The sequence below is a fragment of the Somniosus microcephalus genome, chromosome 23 (assembly GCF_052327205.1).
Source record: "Somniosus microcephalus isolate GS21.2 chromosome 23, FLI_Smic_1.0, whole genome shotgun sequence".
NCBI classification, from domain to species: domain Eukaryota; kingdom Metazoa; phylum Chordata; class Chondrichthyes; order Squaliformes; family Somniosidae; genus Somniosus; species Somniosus microcephalus.
The window spans coordinates 22,664,997-22,684,516 of NC_141009.1; the positions used below are offsets into that span (position 1 = coordinate 22,664,997).

At 42.7% G+C, this 19,520-nt stretch overlaps 1 protein-coding gene across 6 annotated transcripts in view; it reads right to left on the bottom strand.

Moving 5' to 3' along the window:
• ralgps1 (Ral GEF with PH domain and SH3 binding motif 1) overlaps positions 1–19,520 on the bottom strand; it is a 905,396-nt gene that overhangs the window by 523,950 nt on the left and 361,926 nt on the right. For all 6 annotated transcript variants that reach the window (XM_085965598.1, XM_085965599.1, XM_085965594.1 and 3 more), the window contains one exon: positions 2,878–3,004. In XM_085965598.1, coding sequence (XP_085821724.1) covers positions 2,878–3,004 — 127 coding nt within the window. The remainder of the gene's footprint in view (positions 1–2,877; positions 3,005–19,520) is intronic.

Here is a 19,520-nt window from a genome sequence, read left to right on the forward strand (position 1 = left end):
AAATATATCATGTGCAGCACATGTTTAATAGAACTATTTTAGGACCATCTACAAATGTGGACCATGTCATGATTGTACAGAAAAAAAACCCCTCTTTTTACTTATCTTACCCCTTCAAAGAACATGATACCAGGGCTTAAGGGGTTAAATTATGAGGACAGGTTACGTAAACTTGGCTTGTATTCCCTTGAGTTTAGAAGGTTGAGGGGTGATTTAATCAAGATATTTTAACATGGTTATGGGATTTGTTAAAGTAGTTACAGGAAAACTAGTTCCTCTGATGGGGGGGATCCAGGACAAGAAAAGCATACTCTTAAAATTAGAGCTGCACTTTAGGAGTGAAATGAGGAAGCACCTTTTCACACTAAGTGGAAATCTAAAACTCACTCTCCCAATAGCCAGTGTGGTTGCAGGGTCAATTGAAAATTTCATGACTGAGATCGATAGCTTTTTTGTTAGGTAAGGGTATCCAGGAATATGAAACAAAGACAGGTAAATGGACTGGAGGTACAGATTCACCATCCATGACCAAATTGAATGGCGGAACAGGCTTGAGCGGCCTACTTCTGTTTCTATGTGTACAAGTGCTGATCATTTCTGTGGTATACTTTTTGCTTTCCTTTTAATCTCCCTGTTTTTTGACTAATATTTTATCTGTTTCTTTCAGAGGGGGATCACTGCTGTTTTCGGGTGGTCAAAGATTTGAAAAGCAATGCGACATTTTCAGGATTGACATGACGAGCAAGTAATATAATGATATTTTCTATTGTTCATTTATTTAGACACTTTCCCACCAGCTTTACAGGCTCAGCAATGCCCTTTAAATGGATTCTGCCAAACTCTGTCTAAAATTCTCGGTCATTTCTCCACCTTCTTGATCTCTGCCACTCAACATCTCCCTCAGTGCCCCTCAATTTGACGCCATCTCCCAGCATGTCCGTCTCCCACATTGTTTTTCTTGCTCTTCAGTGCCAACTCTCAACACAGCACTGAAGGACCTGGTTTTGGCATGAGCGCAAATATCATTCTCCAATTCAGTTCCTCACAGGCCTGTGGAGACTTAAGGGTGGGGGTGGGGGGAGAATCCATGCTTAAAAAGTCAACTGGGGGCATCATGTTAAAGGCTACAATCTTTAGAAACAGTCAGCACCTTCGCCAAACTGATTTAAAAACAAAAAAATTATTTCAAGACTATAGAGGACACAGCACTTTGCCTGCCCCCACCCACCATACACACAGTATGAGAGACAGTTTCCACTCAAACACATTCAAGAGGAAAATATCCAAAACCTGCGTCTCAATGCATCCAAGATATTTAAGGCAAGAGTGGACAATTCACTTTTTTTTATCCATATGATTTAATTATCCAAAATTCACTTGTTCCTCATACCACCTTCTTCAGAAATTATTATATTCTGCAGGACAAACAGTTTAATCTTTGATCATCGTGCTTTAGCTTGTAGAAATGTATAAGGGCTACGTACAATACCTAGAAAATAACAGACGACTCTCAGCGACTTATGAAGCAATAAACTAGCCGAGAGGGTTAGCTGCCAAAGGTCAATGGGTTCAAAAAGTTAGATAGTTTTTAAAATCTGAATACATAAAATCTGACTACATAGCTTGAGCAGTTTATGTTTAACATCAGAACTGTGAGATTGGATTACTGCCTTGTAATACACTGAAATGCAATCTGTAGCCTTTTCAATACGAGGCTATGAGTTCTCTTACTATTGCCATGATATTTCAGTTCCCATTTAAAGTTCAAAGCAGTAAGGGTGTGATGTGGAATAAAGGGCATTGTTGATCTGATAACGTATTTCTGGGTTTCTGATGTAGAACCCAACGAGTGGACAGGAGGCCCGCATTATCGCCAGCTTGGCTTTTATAGTGAAGCGCAAGAAAATTCATCATCTTGTACATCCTGGAAATTCCCTTGATCCGAAATGAATTAAGCTTCCAAGATTCAATGGGTTCCAAAGGTTAAAGATAGTTTTTTTAAATGATCTGGTTTGCAGCTGTTGTGAAGAGCCATGTGCTGTCCTCAATCAGGCTCACTCTTAAGGATCACTGTTTATTGCATAATAAAAATGTTTCTTTTGTCTGAAATTTGAGGGGCTGGGTCATTTGTTAATAGCTCCTGCATCAAGAAATAAGTCAACAAAATAAAAATACTCTCATTAAAATTGGAGAACAAGGAGGTCTATGAGACATATATCATCAGCTACCCTCACATTGAGATTTCAGGCTGGACTCTTTGATTTTATATACAGTCATCTTACTGACAAGTAATGGTTCAAACTGCAAGTCATAAATCTGAAGCTCCTGTCAAGCTTTCCTTCAAGCACCAAGGTGAATGGAAACATGCCCTTCAAACATTTGCGGTCAAGTGCAATATCTCTGCCTAGTAACCCAAGTCCGGCAGTAGAGACACAAACAACAAATGGTGCCCTGAGTTACACAGCAAGGGGTATATAATATCCAAACAACTGTATTAGACGTGTCAAACAAACCCACAAATAGGCTGCAATTTTGTAACAACAAACTGAGATTAAACATTTTTGTTTCTTCAAGCACTTCTTTTTGTAGAATGAAATCTCTATTTCCAACAAGAATCAATCAATTATATCTGGCGGAAAAGGGTGTCGATTTTTCAGAAGACCAAAGACAAGGAAGAAAGGACTCTCTCGGCACCAGACATGACTGTAGTATGAATCACTAGCCTGACTTTTCCGATGACACACTTCAAAACATGACATGTGCCCCACATATTCTAGCCTTTTCACTGGCAGCTGGAGCTATTTTGCATGATATCAGCCAATAGCTCAATGTACTTTCTTTTTTAATCAGAAGGGAAAAGGCAGGTATCCGACTTACCCAAGTAAGGGATGCAGGGGACCATCCTCAAGCTGCTGATGAATTCACGCATTCTCTTGTAGTTGTCTTCTTTAGTCACTAAGTAATCCAGCTTCTCAAATGTAGCTTTGTCTTTTCGACTGACTAGCTGCAAAGTAAGACAGAAATAAACTTCATTGATAAGATCTTTATTAACGATCAGTCAAATAAAATATGTGGTCATATTACAGCTAATGGGCTTATGAGCCTGGGAATAGATCGGGGTGAAAAGTACTGGATGATGTACAAAGGCCATCCCAGATAGAAACATAGAAGATAGGAGCAGGAGTCGGCCATTCGGCCCTTCGAGCCTGCTCCGCCATTCAATGAGATCATGGCTGATCATCCAAATTCAGTACCCTGTCCCTGCCTTCTCCCCATATCCCTTTAGCCTCAGGAAATATATCCAACTCTTTCTTGAATATATTTAATGAACTGGCCTCCACCGCCCTCTGTGGCAGAGAATTCCACAGGTTCACCACTCTCTGGGTGAAGAAATTCCTCCTCATTTCAGTCCTAAATGGCTTACCCCTTATCCTTAGACTATGGCCCCTGGTTCTGGACTCCCTGGCCATCAGAAACATCCTTCCTGCATCTAGTCTGTCCAGACCTGACAGAATTTTATAGGTTTCGATGAGATCCCCTCTCAATCTTCTAAACTCCAGTGAGTATAAGCCCAATCGACACAATCTCTCCTCATACATCATTCCTGCCATCCCAGGTATCAGCCTGGTGAATCTTCGCTGCACTCCCTCCATGGCAAGAACGTCCTTCCTCAGGTAAGGCAACCAAAACTGCACACAATACTCAAGGTGCGGTCTCACCAAGGCCCTGTACAACTGTAGCAAGACATCCTTGTTCCTGTACTCGAACCCTCTTGCTACGAAGGCCAACATACCATTTGCCTTCTTAACCGCCTGCTGCACCTGCATGCTTACCTTCAGTGACTGGTGCACAATAACACCCAGGTCTCTTTGCACTTCCCCTTCTCCCAATCTATTGCTATTCAAATAATAATCTGCCTTCCCGTTCTTGCCACCAAAGTGGATAACCTCACATTTATCCACATTATAGTGCATTTGCCATGTTTCTGCCCAATCACCCAACCTGTCCAAATCGTACTGGAGTTTCACGACATCCTCCTCACAGCTTACCCTCCCACCCAGCTTTGTGTCATCTGCAAATTTGGAGATGTTACATCCAATTCCCTCGTCCAGTTCATTAATATATATTGTGAACAGCTGGGGTCCTAGCACCGATCCCTGCGGTACCCCACTAGTCACTGCCTGCCACTTGGAAAACGACCCGTTTATTCCAACTCTTTGCTTTCTGTCCGCCAACCAGTTCTCTATCCAAGTCAATACCTTGCCCCCAATCCCATGTGCCTTAATTTTGCACGCTAATCTCTTATGTGGGACCTTATCGAAAGCCTTCTGAAAGTCCAAATACACCACATCCATTGGTTCTCCCTTATCTATTTTACCAGTTACATCCTTAAAAAATTCCAGTAGATTAGTCAAGCATGATTTACCTTTTGTAAATCCATGTTGACTTTGTCCGATCCTGTCACTGCTTTCCAAGTGCTCTGCTATTACATCTTTTATAATAGACTCTAGCATTTTCCCCACTACCGATGTCAGGCTTACCGGTCTATATTTCCCCGCTTTTTCTCTACCACCTTTTTTTGAATAGTGGGGTAACATTAGCTACCCTCCAATCCATGGGTACCGTTCCAGAGTCTATCGAGTTCTGGAAGATGACCAGCAATGCATCTACTATCTCTAGGGCCACTTCCTTAAGTACCCTGGGATGTAGACCATCAGGCCCTGGGGACTTATCGGCCTTCAGTCCCATCAATTTTCCTAACACCATTTCCCTACAAATACTGATTTCTTTCAGTTCCTCCCTTTCATCAGACCCTATGTTCCCCGGCATCTCTGGGAGGTTATTTGTGTCCTCCTTTGTGAAGACAGAACCAAAATATGTATTTAGTTGGTCTGCCATTTCCTTGTTTCCCATTATAAATTCCCCTGATTCTGACTGTAAGGGACCTACGCTTGACTTCACCAATCTTTTTCTCTTCACATATCTATAAAAGCTTTTACAGTCAGTTTTTATGTTCCCTGCTAGCTTACTCTTTCTATTTTCCCTTTCTTAATTAATCCCTTTGTCCTCCTTTGTTGACTCCTAAACTGCTCCGAATCATCAGGATTATTGCTTTTTCTAGCCAATTTATATGTCCTCTCCTTGGATCGTATGCTATCCCTAATTTCCCTTGTTAGCCACGGTTGAGTCACCTTTTTTGTTTTATTTTTATGCCAAACTGGGATGAACAAATTCTGTAGCTCAGCCATTCGGTCTTTGAATGTTTGCCATTGCCTATCCACTGTCAACCCTTTGCATGCCATTCCCCAATCAATCCTACCCAACTCGCTCCTGGTTTGTGAAAAGGTGCTAGAAAAATAAAAATTGAGTAAAACAGATCCAAAATGGAAAGGAGCAAAATAGAATGGGCCAAACTGTCAGGACAATGAAAGGAGGCGGCTTGATGCGTGAAGTCGGTGTTCAAAATAGATGTCTGTAGGGTGCTCACGAGTAGAATGAGATGCTGTTCCTGAAGCTTGGGTTGAGCTTGCTCGGAGCAGGGTGGGAGTCCAAAGACAAAGGTTGGAGATGCCAACATCTCATCTCTTGCCAACATTTAAAAAAAAAATCTCTTCTACGGCTATGAAAAACATTGGCTGATTCTTGGTACTAGTAGTTTGCAGGTTTTTCTGGTGACCCTTGTCTATTGTCCTCCTTTCCCCTCTTTACCCACCTTTCCTTTCCAATTCTGATAAAGGGTCCCCCCCCAGAAAGTATCAAAATGCTACCTTGATCTTTTATTCTTTTCAACAGCGCCATCTTGATGAACTGACTGGCCTGTTTCAGTGCGGTGAAGTTCTGTGATGCAATGACAGAGCTGCCGTGCATTTCCTATTCTTAATTTAGATTTTCAGTATTTAAGGTTCCCCCCCACCCCCCTCCCTTCTTATCACGTTGTCTAGTGTGCTGAAATTGCAGCAATTCAGCTGGGAGTTAGTGTCATGTTTTGTGTTGACTTAACAATCTAATCACATTCACTAAATGCCACTTCAGTGTGAATGACAAGGTGGCTCATGAACCACTTATATTTTCTTGGGAATATGTTCAAATAAAATGTTGATGTGTGCCCTGCAATAAATCGCTGGTTTTTATGTTATCCTCATCTATTTTTATGAACCTTCTTCTAAAGTAATAAACATGACGTTGATAAGCTGCGCGGAGAAGACAGGATTCTCGCTGAAGTTCAAAACCGATTCACTAGCTTTTTTTAAACTTGGCATTTTGCCACTCTGGTCTCAATTGGCAGCCAGTTCTTTGTGAATGGCACTGGTAAACCAACATAAAGTTGGAAAAACAGATAAGCACATGAGGAAGAAGGGAATAGATAGATAGGGTTAGGTGAAGCAAGGTGGGAGGAGGCTCACGTGCAGTATAAACACCGGCATAGACCAGTTGAGCCTAATGGTCTTTTTCTGTGCTGCAGATTCTATGTAATAATTAGAATAACATTATTAAGACTGAAATCAGTTTACGATTCATTGAAAGAACAAATAATTTTGCACATTACAACATATTCTTGAATTGTAGGATAAATATGCCTGTGATGACTGTCAATAGGTTTACTAACTCATGACTCATTGTAGCTCCACCTACACAGCCAAGCACTCAGTCTTCTGCGTATGCTTGATCATTGCAATAGGTTTGTTAACGACAGACCTGTGGTAACTGCTGTTAACAGCCATCAATGAGACCATAAACAAATAACAAGTCTATTAACTTGCATCAACCCTAAACTTGAAACATAAACTAGATGTTCAGGCCCAAAGTGGCTCTGAAATGAAGCATACCGAGACTCCCTCCTCCAAGGGGACTCACTCTGCTTCGCTCAGGTGTCAGATCGAGCCTTGACTCCAGATTCGGACTATCATAATGGTAGCATCATTCCACAGTTGTAGTGTAAATGCAAATGAACATTGAACGTCACACTTTAAGCAAGTTACTTTTTGAAACCTACAGCAAGAGTCTGGCTCTTTTTTTTAAGAAAGTGGTACCAGACAGAACCACAATAGTTCCTTTTGGACAATCAAGCAGGAAGAGAAAACGCTCTGGGTAATCACATGTACAAAGCAATAATTCAGACATTTTAATGATCGGCAGTACTAATCTTGCCTTGTTGTGATGTTGCAAATTCCAAAACAGAAACCATGGAGTTAAGTTGCACTTTTCTGATTTCAAACCGTGTGTGTTGGAATAGTAAAAGCTAGCAAAGTACTCTCTCAATGACTGCCAAGCAAAGTGTTACAAATTACATGAATAGTACACTGTAGGCTGGAAAAATACATCAACCACTTTCACTTATGACAAACAGGAAGACTAGAGTAACTCCAGACGCAGACTAGAGTCCCATGCCAAGGTACATTATAGCACGTTTCAGACATTTATAACACACTTTTGCAACTAACTATTTTTGAAAAGTGCTGTTCCCTTACTCAGCTTGAAAGATGTTCTCACCTTTAACTACCAAAATGAAAATTGAATAGACATTAATAATTAATGTCATATGTTTACTTAGTGTCATTATAATCATACATGATAAAGTGCATTGTTAGCAATCTGAAATTGTGTCAATAAATATATATTACATTCAGATTTCCTCAGAACTGTTTGAGATGGACCGATTCGTTCATTGTCAATCTTTTGTAAAATTACTGTATCTTAAAGTTTATGTTTTAACTATTTTGAAGAAAAGTCCTTTGACTTTCAATGAACATTGTCATTAAAACTGTGTCAAAAAAATTAAACTATTGGAAAACTCTAGTGGTCAATTATTAGTAGGTGCTTCTAATGTCAAAGCTAATTAAAATATCAAATTCTGGAAGGTTACAAGTGCACAGCTCTGAAGATTTTCACTGATTCCATTTTTTCCAAAATATAAAAATTTATACGAATCATTTATGGTGCCGTCTATTCCAGACCCACTTGTGTCTAATTTGAGATAGAACAAGTTCCAGTAACACGACTTGGTGGCTTACTGATATTTCATACATAGGGCTGGATTTTGCCAATGGGGATCTTTTGGAGGCGGGACTCCCACTTGTCGGGTTTCAGTCCCGCCTCCATCGACTTCTGGCCAACCCACACTATTTTCCCTTGATTGACCTTGTTAGGCCCGCCCAGTGGGCTCAGCAGGCCAATTAAGGGAAAGCCGGTTACAGAGCACGTCAACGTATGACGTTTCATCTGTCAAAACTTTTTGACAGATGAATTGTCATCGTTTGACAGCTCTGTGACGCTGTCAAACACTGACATTCTCTGTAGTTTGATGAGGTCTTGAATTCAAGACTCACTCTTTCTTTTGCAGAAATTAGATGGTTGTTGCATTGGAGAATGCAGCGGCCGTCTGTCATCTCTGCCGGTGAGATGTGAGACTCTCCACATACCCAACTCTTGAAGCATCACATTTTTAGAATAACTATAAATTATATGAAATAACTGTTTTAAACAATAATTTAAATTTTTGAAAAAATTAATTACATTTTCTAATGGGGCTAAAAATAAACTTACCTTCCTTTAAAGTATTTAAAAGTAATAAACTTGTGGAAAAAATGTTTTAATTTTAATTAATTCACCACTTACCTTGTAAAAAGCAGGCCTGGGATATGAATTACAACCACAGTGGAAACAGCGTCACACTGCATTCTCCATTTACCAGTGACTACACTTCAAAAAGTACTTCATTGGCAGTAAAGCGCTTTAGGACGTCATGTGGTCAGGAAAGGCGCTATATAAATGCAAGTCTTTCTTTTCTATTTGAAGTTTTAGTGATGTTTTGGGGCTTATAGTATTTATGGTTTTGACAGCTCTTCCTGTCAATTTTATGAATGGGCATTTCCCTGCTACCATTGGCTCTCCATGGTCCACGTGATCCCAGGGGACGCGTCGAACTAACTGCGCCCCTGGGATACGCAAGCACTGCGCGCCGGCAGTTGGAACAGGCCCAGGATCGGAATACCACAGCTCAACGGCCGGCGCGCAAGGTAACTGCAGGTCGGGGGCTTGCACCCGTAGGGAGCCTCCGACCCGAATTTCTGGGCCATCATGAAGTACATTGGACATACGGTTGGGGGTTGAGCATGAGAGTTCAAATGATATGTAATTTATGGGGCCTAATTGTCCTTCATGCAGCAGTGTATTCCACAGTAACTATAATAAATAATTCATTTTTCGAATGCAGGGAAAACACGCAGCCCACATCCAGCCCACGAGCCTCCTGGAACAGACAGCAATGTTCAGAGAGCTCAGACTCATAGATGCAGAATTTAAAACATAGGCTAGTTTGACAAATCGACAAATCACAGTGAATTCATTGACAGTAGCAGAGGTGTTGCATTCTACAGTTAATAGGCTTCTAGGTGTAATAACGTTTACAAACCTCTAGTCCTTTAATAAACCAGCTCAATTCCCCTCATGTTGAATCCTTTGCCAAATCACAAACCGTCAATACATCTACTTACACTATGTTTTACTACATCAAACATAGCGTGAAGTGCCACTGGCTTACCCTAACCAAAGGCAATATTGGTTTCCCCTCCATAATTCAATATTTGTAAACAGATTCCACTTTGGCGGTTTAAACACATCTTCTCTAAAACCAAACCAGAAAAACTTGTCACGCAGTCTCCTACTCTAATTCATTCTTTCCCAGGACACCAAACTGTGGAAATCCTCACCTTCCCATCTTTTCACAATATATAGATTTTTACAGCCAAGTTTGGCATCATGTAACCGCTACCTCTCAAAAAAAAGAAAAGAGGAAGAGGCACTTCTCTCCCTTCCCATTCTCTCCTGTCCTTGCAGAGGTACGAGATCATGGGCAACAAGATCCTTCTCTTTTACCTCGTCCAAGTGGGGATTCTTTATATGTGAGCTCCATCAGCATGAAGTAAAAGGTTTAAGCCGGTGGGTAGTTTCAAAACAACGTCGCAGTATTAAGCACAAAAAATTTCACACAAATTTCCCTCCTTACAATTTTTTTCTAAAAGGCACAACATAATCACCCACAGCTAAGTAAAAGCTTGTGTTTGGTACAATTTCATCTATATTCAGTCTATACAATTGGGAGAACTGGACTAGATACATCAACGGTGAAACCCATCGTTTGAAAATTCTACATTGGACTTTGCTCACACAAACAGAAAAAAAATCGCATATTAACCACTAAAATCTGGTTTTGATTTAATTTTTAAAATCCAGACAGTTCATTCATGAAATTAGATCAGCAGCTGCTCATAAATAAGAATTTATTATTTTTGGATGCATCCCCTCTGATTCATCCAGTACACATACTGTCAGATCCCCTCTGATCCATCCTTGTCCACAGACTCCTAGATCCCCTCTGATCCATCCTTGTCCACATACTCCTGGATCCTCTCTGATCCATCCTTGTCCACATACTCCTGGATCCTCTCTGATCCATCCTTGTCCACATACTCCTGGATCCTCTCTGATCCATCCTTGTCCACATACTCCTGGATCCTCTCTGATCCATCCTTGTCCACAGACTCCTGGATCCCCTCTGATCCATCCTTGTCCACAGACTCCTGGATCCCCTCTGATCCATCCTTGTCCACATACTCCTGGATCCCCTCTGATCCATCCTTGTCCACATACTCCTGGATCCCCTCTGATCCATCCTTGTCCACAGACTCCTGGATCCCCTCTGATCCATCCTTGTCCACAGACTCCTGGATCCCCTCTGATCCATCCTTGTCCACATACCCCTAGATCCCCTCTGATCCATCCTTGTCCACCAACTCCTGGATCCCCTCTGATCCATCCTTGTCCACAGACTCCTGGATCCCCTCTGATCCATCCTTGTCCACAGACTCCTGGATCCCCTCTGATCCATCCTTGTCCACATACTCCTGGATCCCCTCTGATCCATCCTTGTCCACAGACTCCTGGATCCCCTCTGATCCATCCTTGTCCACAGACTCCTGGATCCCCTCTGATCCATCCTTGTCCACATACCCCTAGATCCCCTCTGATCCATCCTTGTCCACAGACTCCTGGATCCCCTCTGATCCATCCTTGTCCACATACTCCTGGATCCCCTCTGATCCATCCCTGTCCACATACCCCTAGATCCCCTCTCATCCATCCTTGTCCACAGACTCCTAGATCCCCTCTGATCCATCCTTGTCCAGAGACTCCTGGATCCCCTCTGATCCATCCTTGTCCACAGACTCCTGGATCCTCTCTGATCCATCCTTGTCCACAGACTCCTGGATCCCCTCTGATCCATCCTTGTCCACATACCCCTAGATCCCCTCTCATCCATCCTTGTCCACATACTGCTGGATCCCCTCTGATCCATCCTTGTCCACAGACTCCTGGATCCCCTCTGATCCATCCTTGTCCACATACTGCTGGATCCCTTCTCATCCATCCCTGTCTATAGACTCCTGGAACTTCTAAAAGGTAAGTGTAATGATAAGTATGGATAGGTTAGGTTAGAGTTGTAGGCATGCGCGACAGAGGCATGGGAAAATGTGACAAACGTTTGGCAAAATTGCACCACAGGAAGTGCGCAGTTGCAGGAATTTTAATATTTCAATAGCAGATCTCCCGTGGCATTGCTCCTGGTGATTCAGAGGATACATTGGCCCAGAATTTCGGGTCGGGGGCTTCCCGCGGGTGCAAGCCCCCGACCTGCACTTATCTACCGTGCTGGCCGTTGAGCTGTGGGCCCCCGTGGGATTCCGATCCTGGGCCTCCTCCAACTGCCGGCGCGCAGTGCTTGTGTATCCCAGGGGCGCAGTTAGTTCGATGCGTCCCCTGGGATCATGTGGGCCATGGAGAGCCAATGGTAGCAGGGAATGCTTCATTCATAAGTTTGACAGGACCTGTCAAACCTATAAATACTATAAGCCCCAAAACATCACCAAATCTTCAAATAAATTTAAAACACAAATCACATTTTTAAAATAAACTATAAATTACATGAAATAACTATTAAAATTTTTTTTTTTTTTTTTTAAAAACAGGGCTAAAAATAAACTTACCTTTCTTTAAAGTATTTAAAAATAATAAACCCGTGGAAAAAATGTTTTAATTTTAATTAATTCACCACTTACCTTGTAAAAAGCAGGCCTTGCGACTGCTTTTTAACTGTCTAACTTCTGGAGACTTACCTTCCCGGGAAAACCTGCAAAAAAAACGTAAGTTCGATGCACGCGCGCTGCCTCTCCTGTGCACGCGTTCCACCTCTTAACCCCTTCTTTCAGGGGAACGGAAGTGCCGGTTTTCTGCGCATGCGCAGTGCATGCACAAAACCGGCACTTCCATTGGGCCTACGGGTGAGTACCCCGTGCGTACTCACCCGTGGAGACCCGAAGTTCTGGGCCATTGTTTTTCTAACATAGAAACATAGAAGATAGGAGCAGGAGTAGGCCATTTGGCCCTTTGAGCCTGCTCCGCCATTCAACGAGATCATGGCTGATCATCCAAACCCTAGCACCCGGTCCCTACACCGACAGCCATCCCACACAAGCCCTATCCCCGTAACCCCACGTATTTAGTCCCCCCCTAACACTAAGGGCCAATTTTTTTTGTCATGGCCAATCAACCTAACCCACGCATCTTTGGACTGTGGGAGGAAACCGGAGCACCCGGAGGAAACCCACGCAAACACGGGGAGAATGTGCAAACTCCACACAGTCACCCGAGGCCGGATTTGAACCCGGGTCCCTGGCGCTGTGAGGCAACAGTGCTAACCACTATGCCACCGTGCAATAGGGTTATCAAGAAAGTGCGATGGGGAAAGTGTTACAAGAAGTGAGTGTGATATTTCTAGGAAGTGCATACTGCGTGTAACACTTCCAATGTGTACTTACTGAAAGTAATCACTCATTAGTACTTCATTGGCTGTAAAGCGCTTTGGGACATCCGGTGGTCGTGAAAGGCACTATATAAATGCAAGTCTTTCTTTTGTTTAGTAGCAAGTAGAGGTTAATGAAATGGAACACAATACATTTTATATTCAGCAGCAGGGAGTGCAACAAAGAGAAAAATTGGAAACAGAAGCAAGGCAGGCAACAAGAAATAGGTGTACTGCTACATCGGTTGAGGGAACCAAGCAGTGCCATGGGAAAAGGCAGGAATAATGTAGCCATGGAATATTTCTAAAGAGCAAGATAAATTAAATAAATATGCAGGCTTCATGCATTGAAAGAAGTCTTTCACAAAGAAAGACTTGCATTTCTATACCGCCTTTCACGATCACCGGACGTCTCAAAGCGCTTTACAGCCAATGAAGTACTTTTGAAGTGTAGTCACTGTTGTAATGTGGGAAACGCGGCAGCCAATTTGCGCACAGCAAGCTCCCAGAAACAGCAATGGTGATAATGACCGGATAATCTGTTTTTGTTATGTTGGTTGAGGGATAAATATTGGCCAGGACACCGGGGATAACTCCCCTGCTCTTCTTCGAAACAGTGCCATGGGATCTTTTACGTCCACCTGAGAGCAGACGGGGCCTCGGTTTAACGTCTCATCCGAAAGACGGCACCTCCGACAGTGCAGCACTCTCTCAACACTGCACTGGAGCGTCAGCCGAGATTTTTGTGCTCACGTCTCTGGATTTGAACCCACAACCAGAATGGGAATTTACAGCAATAAATACATTTCTAGCATTAAGTTGCTAGTTTGGCACAGGCTTGGGGAAATTAACTAAATAAATGTGCGGGCTTCGTGAATGGCAAGCAGCCTGAAAGAATGATTAGGAATGGCAGCAACAAAAACATTAAATCATTTTGACAAGGGGCAGAAAGTTTGGGAAATTAATTAAATAGTGGAAGCAGATAAATTAATTGAAAAAAAGTCAGCAGTTTGATGCAATTAAGTAAATATATATAATAATGCACTCTCTGAATGGAAACCAGCCTTACAAAGAATGGGCAGAAACAGCAGCAAATAAATAATAAAATAAAAGAGTCAGCAATGGCATGGGAAACATGGCCTTGCATGCAATCAGGAGAAATTAAGTAAATAAAATGGAGCAGTATGAATGGTAGAATGAATTAAATAGGGACATGGGCTTCATGAATTGAAGGAGATTTTGCATTGATAAATAAAGTCTACAATGAGGCAGCAACTTGGGAAAATGAATTAAATACAGCCATAAATAAATAAATTAATTGAATGAAGGTGACAATTGGCACACGTGGAAAATTAATTAAATAAACGTATGTTGGAAAGAAAGACTTACATTTGTATAGCGCCTTTCACAACCTCAGGACATCCCACAGCACTTTACAGCCAATTAAGTACTGTTGAAATTGTACTCACCTGTTGTAATGTCGGAAGCGTGGCAGCCAATTTGTGCACAGCAAGCTCCCACAAACAGCAGTGTGATAATGACCAGATCATCTGTTTTAGAGAACTCTCCTGCTCTTCTGCACAATAGGGCCATCGGATCTTTTACATGCACCTTAGAGGGCAGACGGGGCCTCGGATTAACGTCTCATCTGAGAGACGGCCCCGCCGACAGCGCAGCGCTCCCTCAGCACTACGTTGTGGGGGGTCGGCCTAGATTAGGTGTTCAAGTTCTTGGAATGGGACTTGCGCCCACAACCTTCTGACTCAGAGGCAAGGCTGCTGCCACAAATGTAAGTCTTTCTTTCCAACATACATTTATTTCATCAATTTTCCACGTGTGCCAATTGTCACCTTCATTCAACTAAGGATGCTGCCAACGGAGCCACAGCTGACACCCCTGGCTTCATGAATGCCAAGCCACCCTACAGAGAATGGCAAAACATGAAGCAAATAAATTAATTGGCAATAAATAAAGTTGGCAAAGGGGCACAAAGTCAGTAAAACCAACGCAATAAATGCATTTAAATCAGCAGTGAGGGCCAGCCTGCTCTGCTAAAAGCTGGACTCTATTTCTTCAGGCCTTGCTGGTGCTGGCTCGCTGCCCAAGCCTGACTCAATGTCTTGAGCTGGTATATATTTATTTACTTATTTGATTTGCGGCTGCCCACCACTCTGATTAAGCCCATTTTCATCTGATGAGATCACAGTTGTTTGATTAATTTGCAGCTATCGCCACAATTAAAAGGCCCATTCTTTTCTGAAATGTTCGAAAGGCAACATAATAGCAAGGAATTTTCTCCGAGTTGCTTCCACTCCACCACCGTAACTTTGGCGGAAGTGCGGCGGAAACCGCATTTACGCACATCAACATTGTACATTTAGTAACAGGAGGACTGGTTGCAGACATCACTTGGGGGGGGGGGGGGGGGGTGCTGGAGTTTTAGTGACACACCAATTCCCCTTTGAAAGCCACGATATAGTATATATATATATATGTGGGCATCACTGGCAAGGCCAGCATTTATTGCCCATCGCTAATTGCCCTTGAGAAGGTGGTGGGCCATCTATAGTGGGAGGAAAAGTGTGAAGTGATACATTTTGGTAGGAAGAACGAGGAGAGGCAATATAAACTAAAGGGTACAATCCTAAAGGGGGTGCAGGAACAGGGAGACCCGGGGGTATATGTGCACAAATCATTCAAGGTGGCAGGGCAGGTTGAGAAAGTGGTTAAAAAAGCATACGGGATCCTGGGCTTCATAAATAGAAGCACAGAGTACAAAAGCAAGGAAGTTATGATGAATCTTTATAAAACACTGGCTCGGCCTCAACTGGAGTATTGTGTCCAATTCTGGGCACCGCACTTTAGGAAGGTTGTGAAGGCCTTAGAGAGGGTGCAGAAAAGATTTACAAGAATGATTCCAGGGACGAGGGACTTCAGTTACGTGGATAGATTGGAGAAGCTGGGGTTGTTCGCCTCAGAGCAGAGAAGGTTGCGAGGAGATCTGATAGAGGTATTCACAATCATGAGGGGTCTGGACAGAGTAGAGCGAGCGAAACTGTTCCCATTGGTGGAAGGGTCGAGAACCAGAGGACACAGATGATTGGCAGAAAAACCAAAGGCAACATGAGGAAAAACTCTTTTACGTAGCGAGTGGTTAGGATCTGGAATGCACTGCCTGAAAGGGTGGTGGAGGCAGACTCAATCGTGGCTTTCAAAAGGGAATTGGATCAGTACCTGAAAGAAAAAAATTTGCAGGGCTACGGGGAAAGGGCGGGGGAGTTTGACTAGCTGAAGTGCTCTTGGAGAGAGCCGGCACGGGCTCAACGGGCTGAATCTGTGCTGTAACCATTCTATGATTTCTTTATTTTTATTCATTCACAGGGTGTGGGCATCACTGGCAAGGCCAGCATTTATTGCCCATCACTAATTGCCCTCGAGAAGGTGGTAAGCCATCTTCTTGAATCGCTGCAGACCGTGTGGTGATACTTTTTTGCAGCGGTTTGGTACAATTCCGAGGGCAAGTAAGAGTCAACTACATTGCTGTGGGTCTGGAGTCACATATAGGCCAGACCAGGTAAGGACGGCAGATTTCACTAAAGGACATTAGTGAACCAGATGGGTTTTTGAGACAATCCGGTAGGTTCATGGTAACCTACTTTATATTCCAGATTTATTTAATTAACTGAATTTAAATTCCCCAGTTGCCATGGTGGGATTTGAACTTGGGCCTCTAGTTCGATGGAGTCCTGTTCAGTAACATTCAGTGGCATAGTGGTTAGCACTGTTGCCTCACAGTGCCAGGGACCCGGGTTCGAATCCGGCCTCGGGTGACTGTCTGTGTGGAGTTTGCACATTCTCCCCGTGTTTGCGTGGGTTTCCTCCGGGTGCTCCGGTTTCCTCCCACAGTCCAAAGATATGCGGGTTAGGATGATTGGCTATGATAAATTGACCCTCAATGTTAGGGGGATTAAATACGTGGGGTTAAGGGGATAGGGTGGGATATGTGTTGGTGTAGGGGTTACGGGGATCGGATGGGATATGTGTCGGTGCAGGCTCGATGGGCCGAAATGGCCTCTATCTGCACTGTGGGGTTTCTGTGAATCACCACTATGCTACCGTTCCCAATTCTACGGCTGAAAGGAAAATATATGGATAGTTTAGAAAGTTATAAGCGGGTGCTACTCAGGTATGACAGCAATGTGACAAAACTGTGACATCAAGAAGCATGTGCAATTGCACACATCTCCAATCCAGGGCTTCGGGCTTGCAGCCTGAAACTAGTACATATATTCCAATCTACAAAGTTCCCATACCAAACACAATTAAACTGTAAATAACCCCAGGCTGTGTTTACAATTAGGACGATGTGATCTCTCTAAGGATCACAGCTGCACCTTAGCAAACCTACATTGTGCATCGCACAATTTAACAATCCTTTTCCTTATAAAGCAGCATATCACCTAACCTGCCTTGAGCAACACAATCGCAAATCTGTTAGTACTGTATATATGAAAAAGTCTTTTGTCCAGCATGACTCCATTAAACTTCGAAGTGTTGAAAAGTTTAAACAATGAGAAAGCCAATCATTTCTAATGTATTTCTTACACTGATAATTGGCCTCTTTCCAAGGGAAGGCGCCAGAAATTTACAACCAACTGCCAAACTACAAAATGTCTCTGAACCATTAGCATTTACTTGACTTCAGAAAGTGCCTATTAATACCACTACACAATGGGAGCACCCGGAAAGTGACCTTAAAATAACAAATTGGGTTACATAGGATATACAACACAGAAACAGGCCGTTTGGCCCAACCAGTCCATGCCGGGTGTTTATGCTCCACTCGAGCCTCCTCCCGTCTTTCCTCATCTAAATCTATCAGCATAACCCTCTATTCCCTCCTCCCTCATATGCTTGTCTAGCCTCCCCTTAAACACATCTATACTATTCGCTTCAACCACTCCCTGTGGTAGCGAGTTCCACATTCTCACCACTCTCTGGATAATGAAGTTTCTTCTGAATTCCCTATTGGATTTCTTGGTGACTATCTTATATTGATGGCCTCTAGTTATGCTCTTCCCCACAGGTGGAAACATTCTCTCTGTATCTAATCTATCAAAATTTATCATGATTTTAAAGACCTCTATTAGGTCACCCCTCAGCCTTCTTTTTTCAAGAGAAAAGAGACCCAGCCTGTTCATCCTTTCCTGATATGTATACCCTCGCATTTCTGGTATCATCCTCGGAAATCTTCTCTGCACCCTCTCCAGTGCCTCTATATCCTTTAAACAAAGCTCTATCATAGCAGCTAAACACCATACGCATTCCCCAAGCTACCTATGGCAGATGTTATCTTTACATATTGTATATAAAACACTCTCAAATGATTTAGAGCTATCTTATAGGAAAGAAAGGGAATAATAATTGGATGGGCAGGCCAGATGGACCAACAGAGTTCTCCTGCCCTATATACATCAACTAGGCTGTAGCATGGCTCACTGGCACTATCATTTAAGCTAGATAAGTACATGAGGGAGAAAGGAATAGAAGGATAGAGTGATAGAGTTAGATAAGGTTAGGGTGTAGCATAAACACCGGCATAGACCAGTTGGGCCGAATGGCCAGTTTCTGTGCTGTAAATTCTATGCGATTCTATTAGTGAATTGCCCCAAATTCTGTCCTTTTTATTTTTCCATTACTCTTGAAGTTAGGACCAAGAAGTACTTTTCTGAGCTCACAGTAGATATCTCATTTTCAGTTTGCTTGTAGCTGATGACAAAATGCTGAGGAACATTTTCTTACAGCACAGTTGAGAGCGCGCTTGGAAAAAAATCTAAATCTAGGTTTACCATTTCCGGCATTTATCTGGGTCTTCGGATCCAAACATGCTAATTTTCTGCAGTCGAACTTCAGGTGGTTAGAGGCATAACAAGAATTGCTCATGATGAAACTCCATTGCCAAAACCAACCAACTGTATCATCCAGTCTGAAATGAGCAATACAGGAAACTTTCGTTTATCCGGAGGTTAAATGTCCAGAAAGCTCTATCCACTGGCAAAATTTAGGAGTCGGTTCAGATAAGTTTTTTTTCTTTTCGTTGCTTTTTTTCTCCAGTCGTGGCTCTACAAGGTTTAGCTGAAGCTGTTGCTTAGCTACAGAGACGCTTGCAAGCTGCAGCCGACTGTTTTGAAGCTGTTGCTAAGCAACAGGGTTTGTTGTTTCACACGGAGCTCAGAAGCTCTGTATGTTTTAACATTAGCGCTGGTTTCTACGGCAGTTTTGATGGGACGGCACCAGCTCGGTCCCGTCAGTGCCAGATACCAGAAAGTTTCCTGTACTATGTTCAAACCAAATAGATTCAAAGTAATCCAGGCCAAACCCAGCCAGGTTTTGAACTGACTTGGAATTCATTCTAGCGGTGAAGGGTTTGCTACGAAATTCTGCAATCAGATTTTTGACTTGAAAATGAGGTTCACAGATTATAACAAACCTGTATTAACGTATGGCATAATGGTTCATATAGTATGCAAAATAAAGTCCAAGTACTTCACAGTGCTAAAAAAATAATTTTCACATACTTACTTTATTGTGCCTTAAAACTAGTCAAAAGAAACAGACTCGGTGAGTCACATGAATGTATGCGAAGGAAATTGAGTCGTAA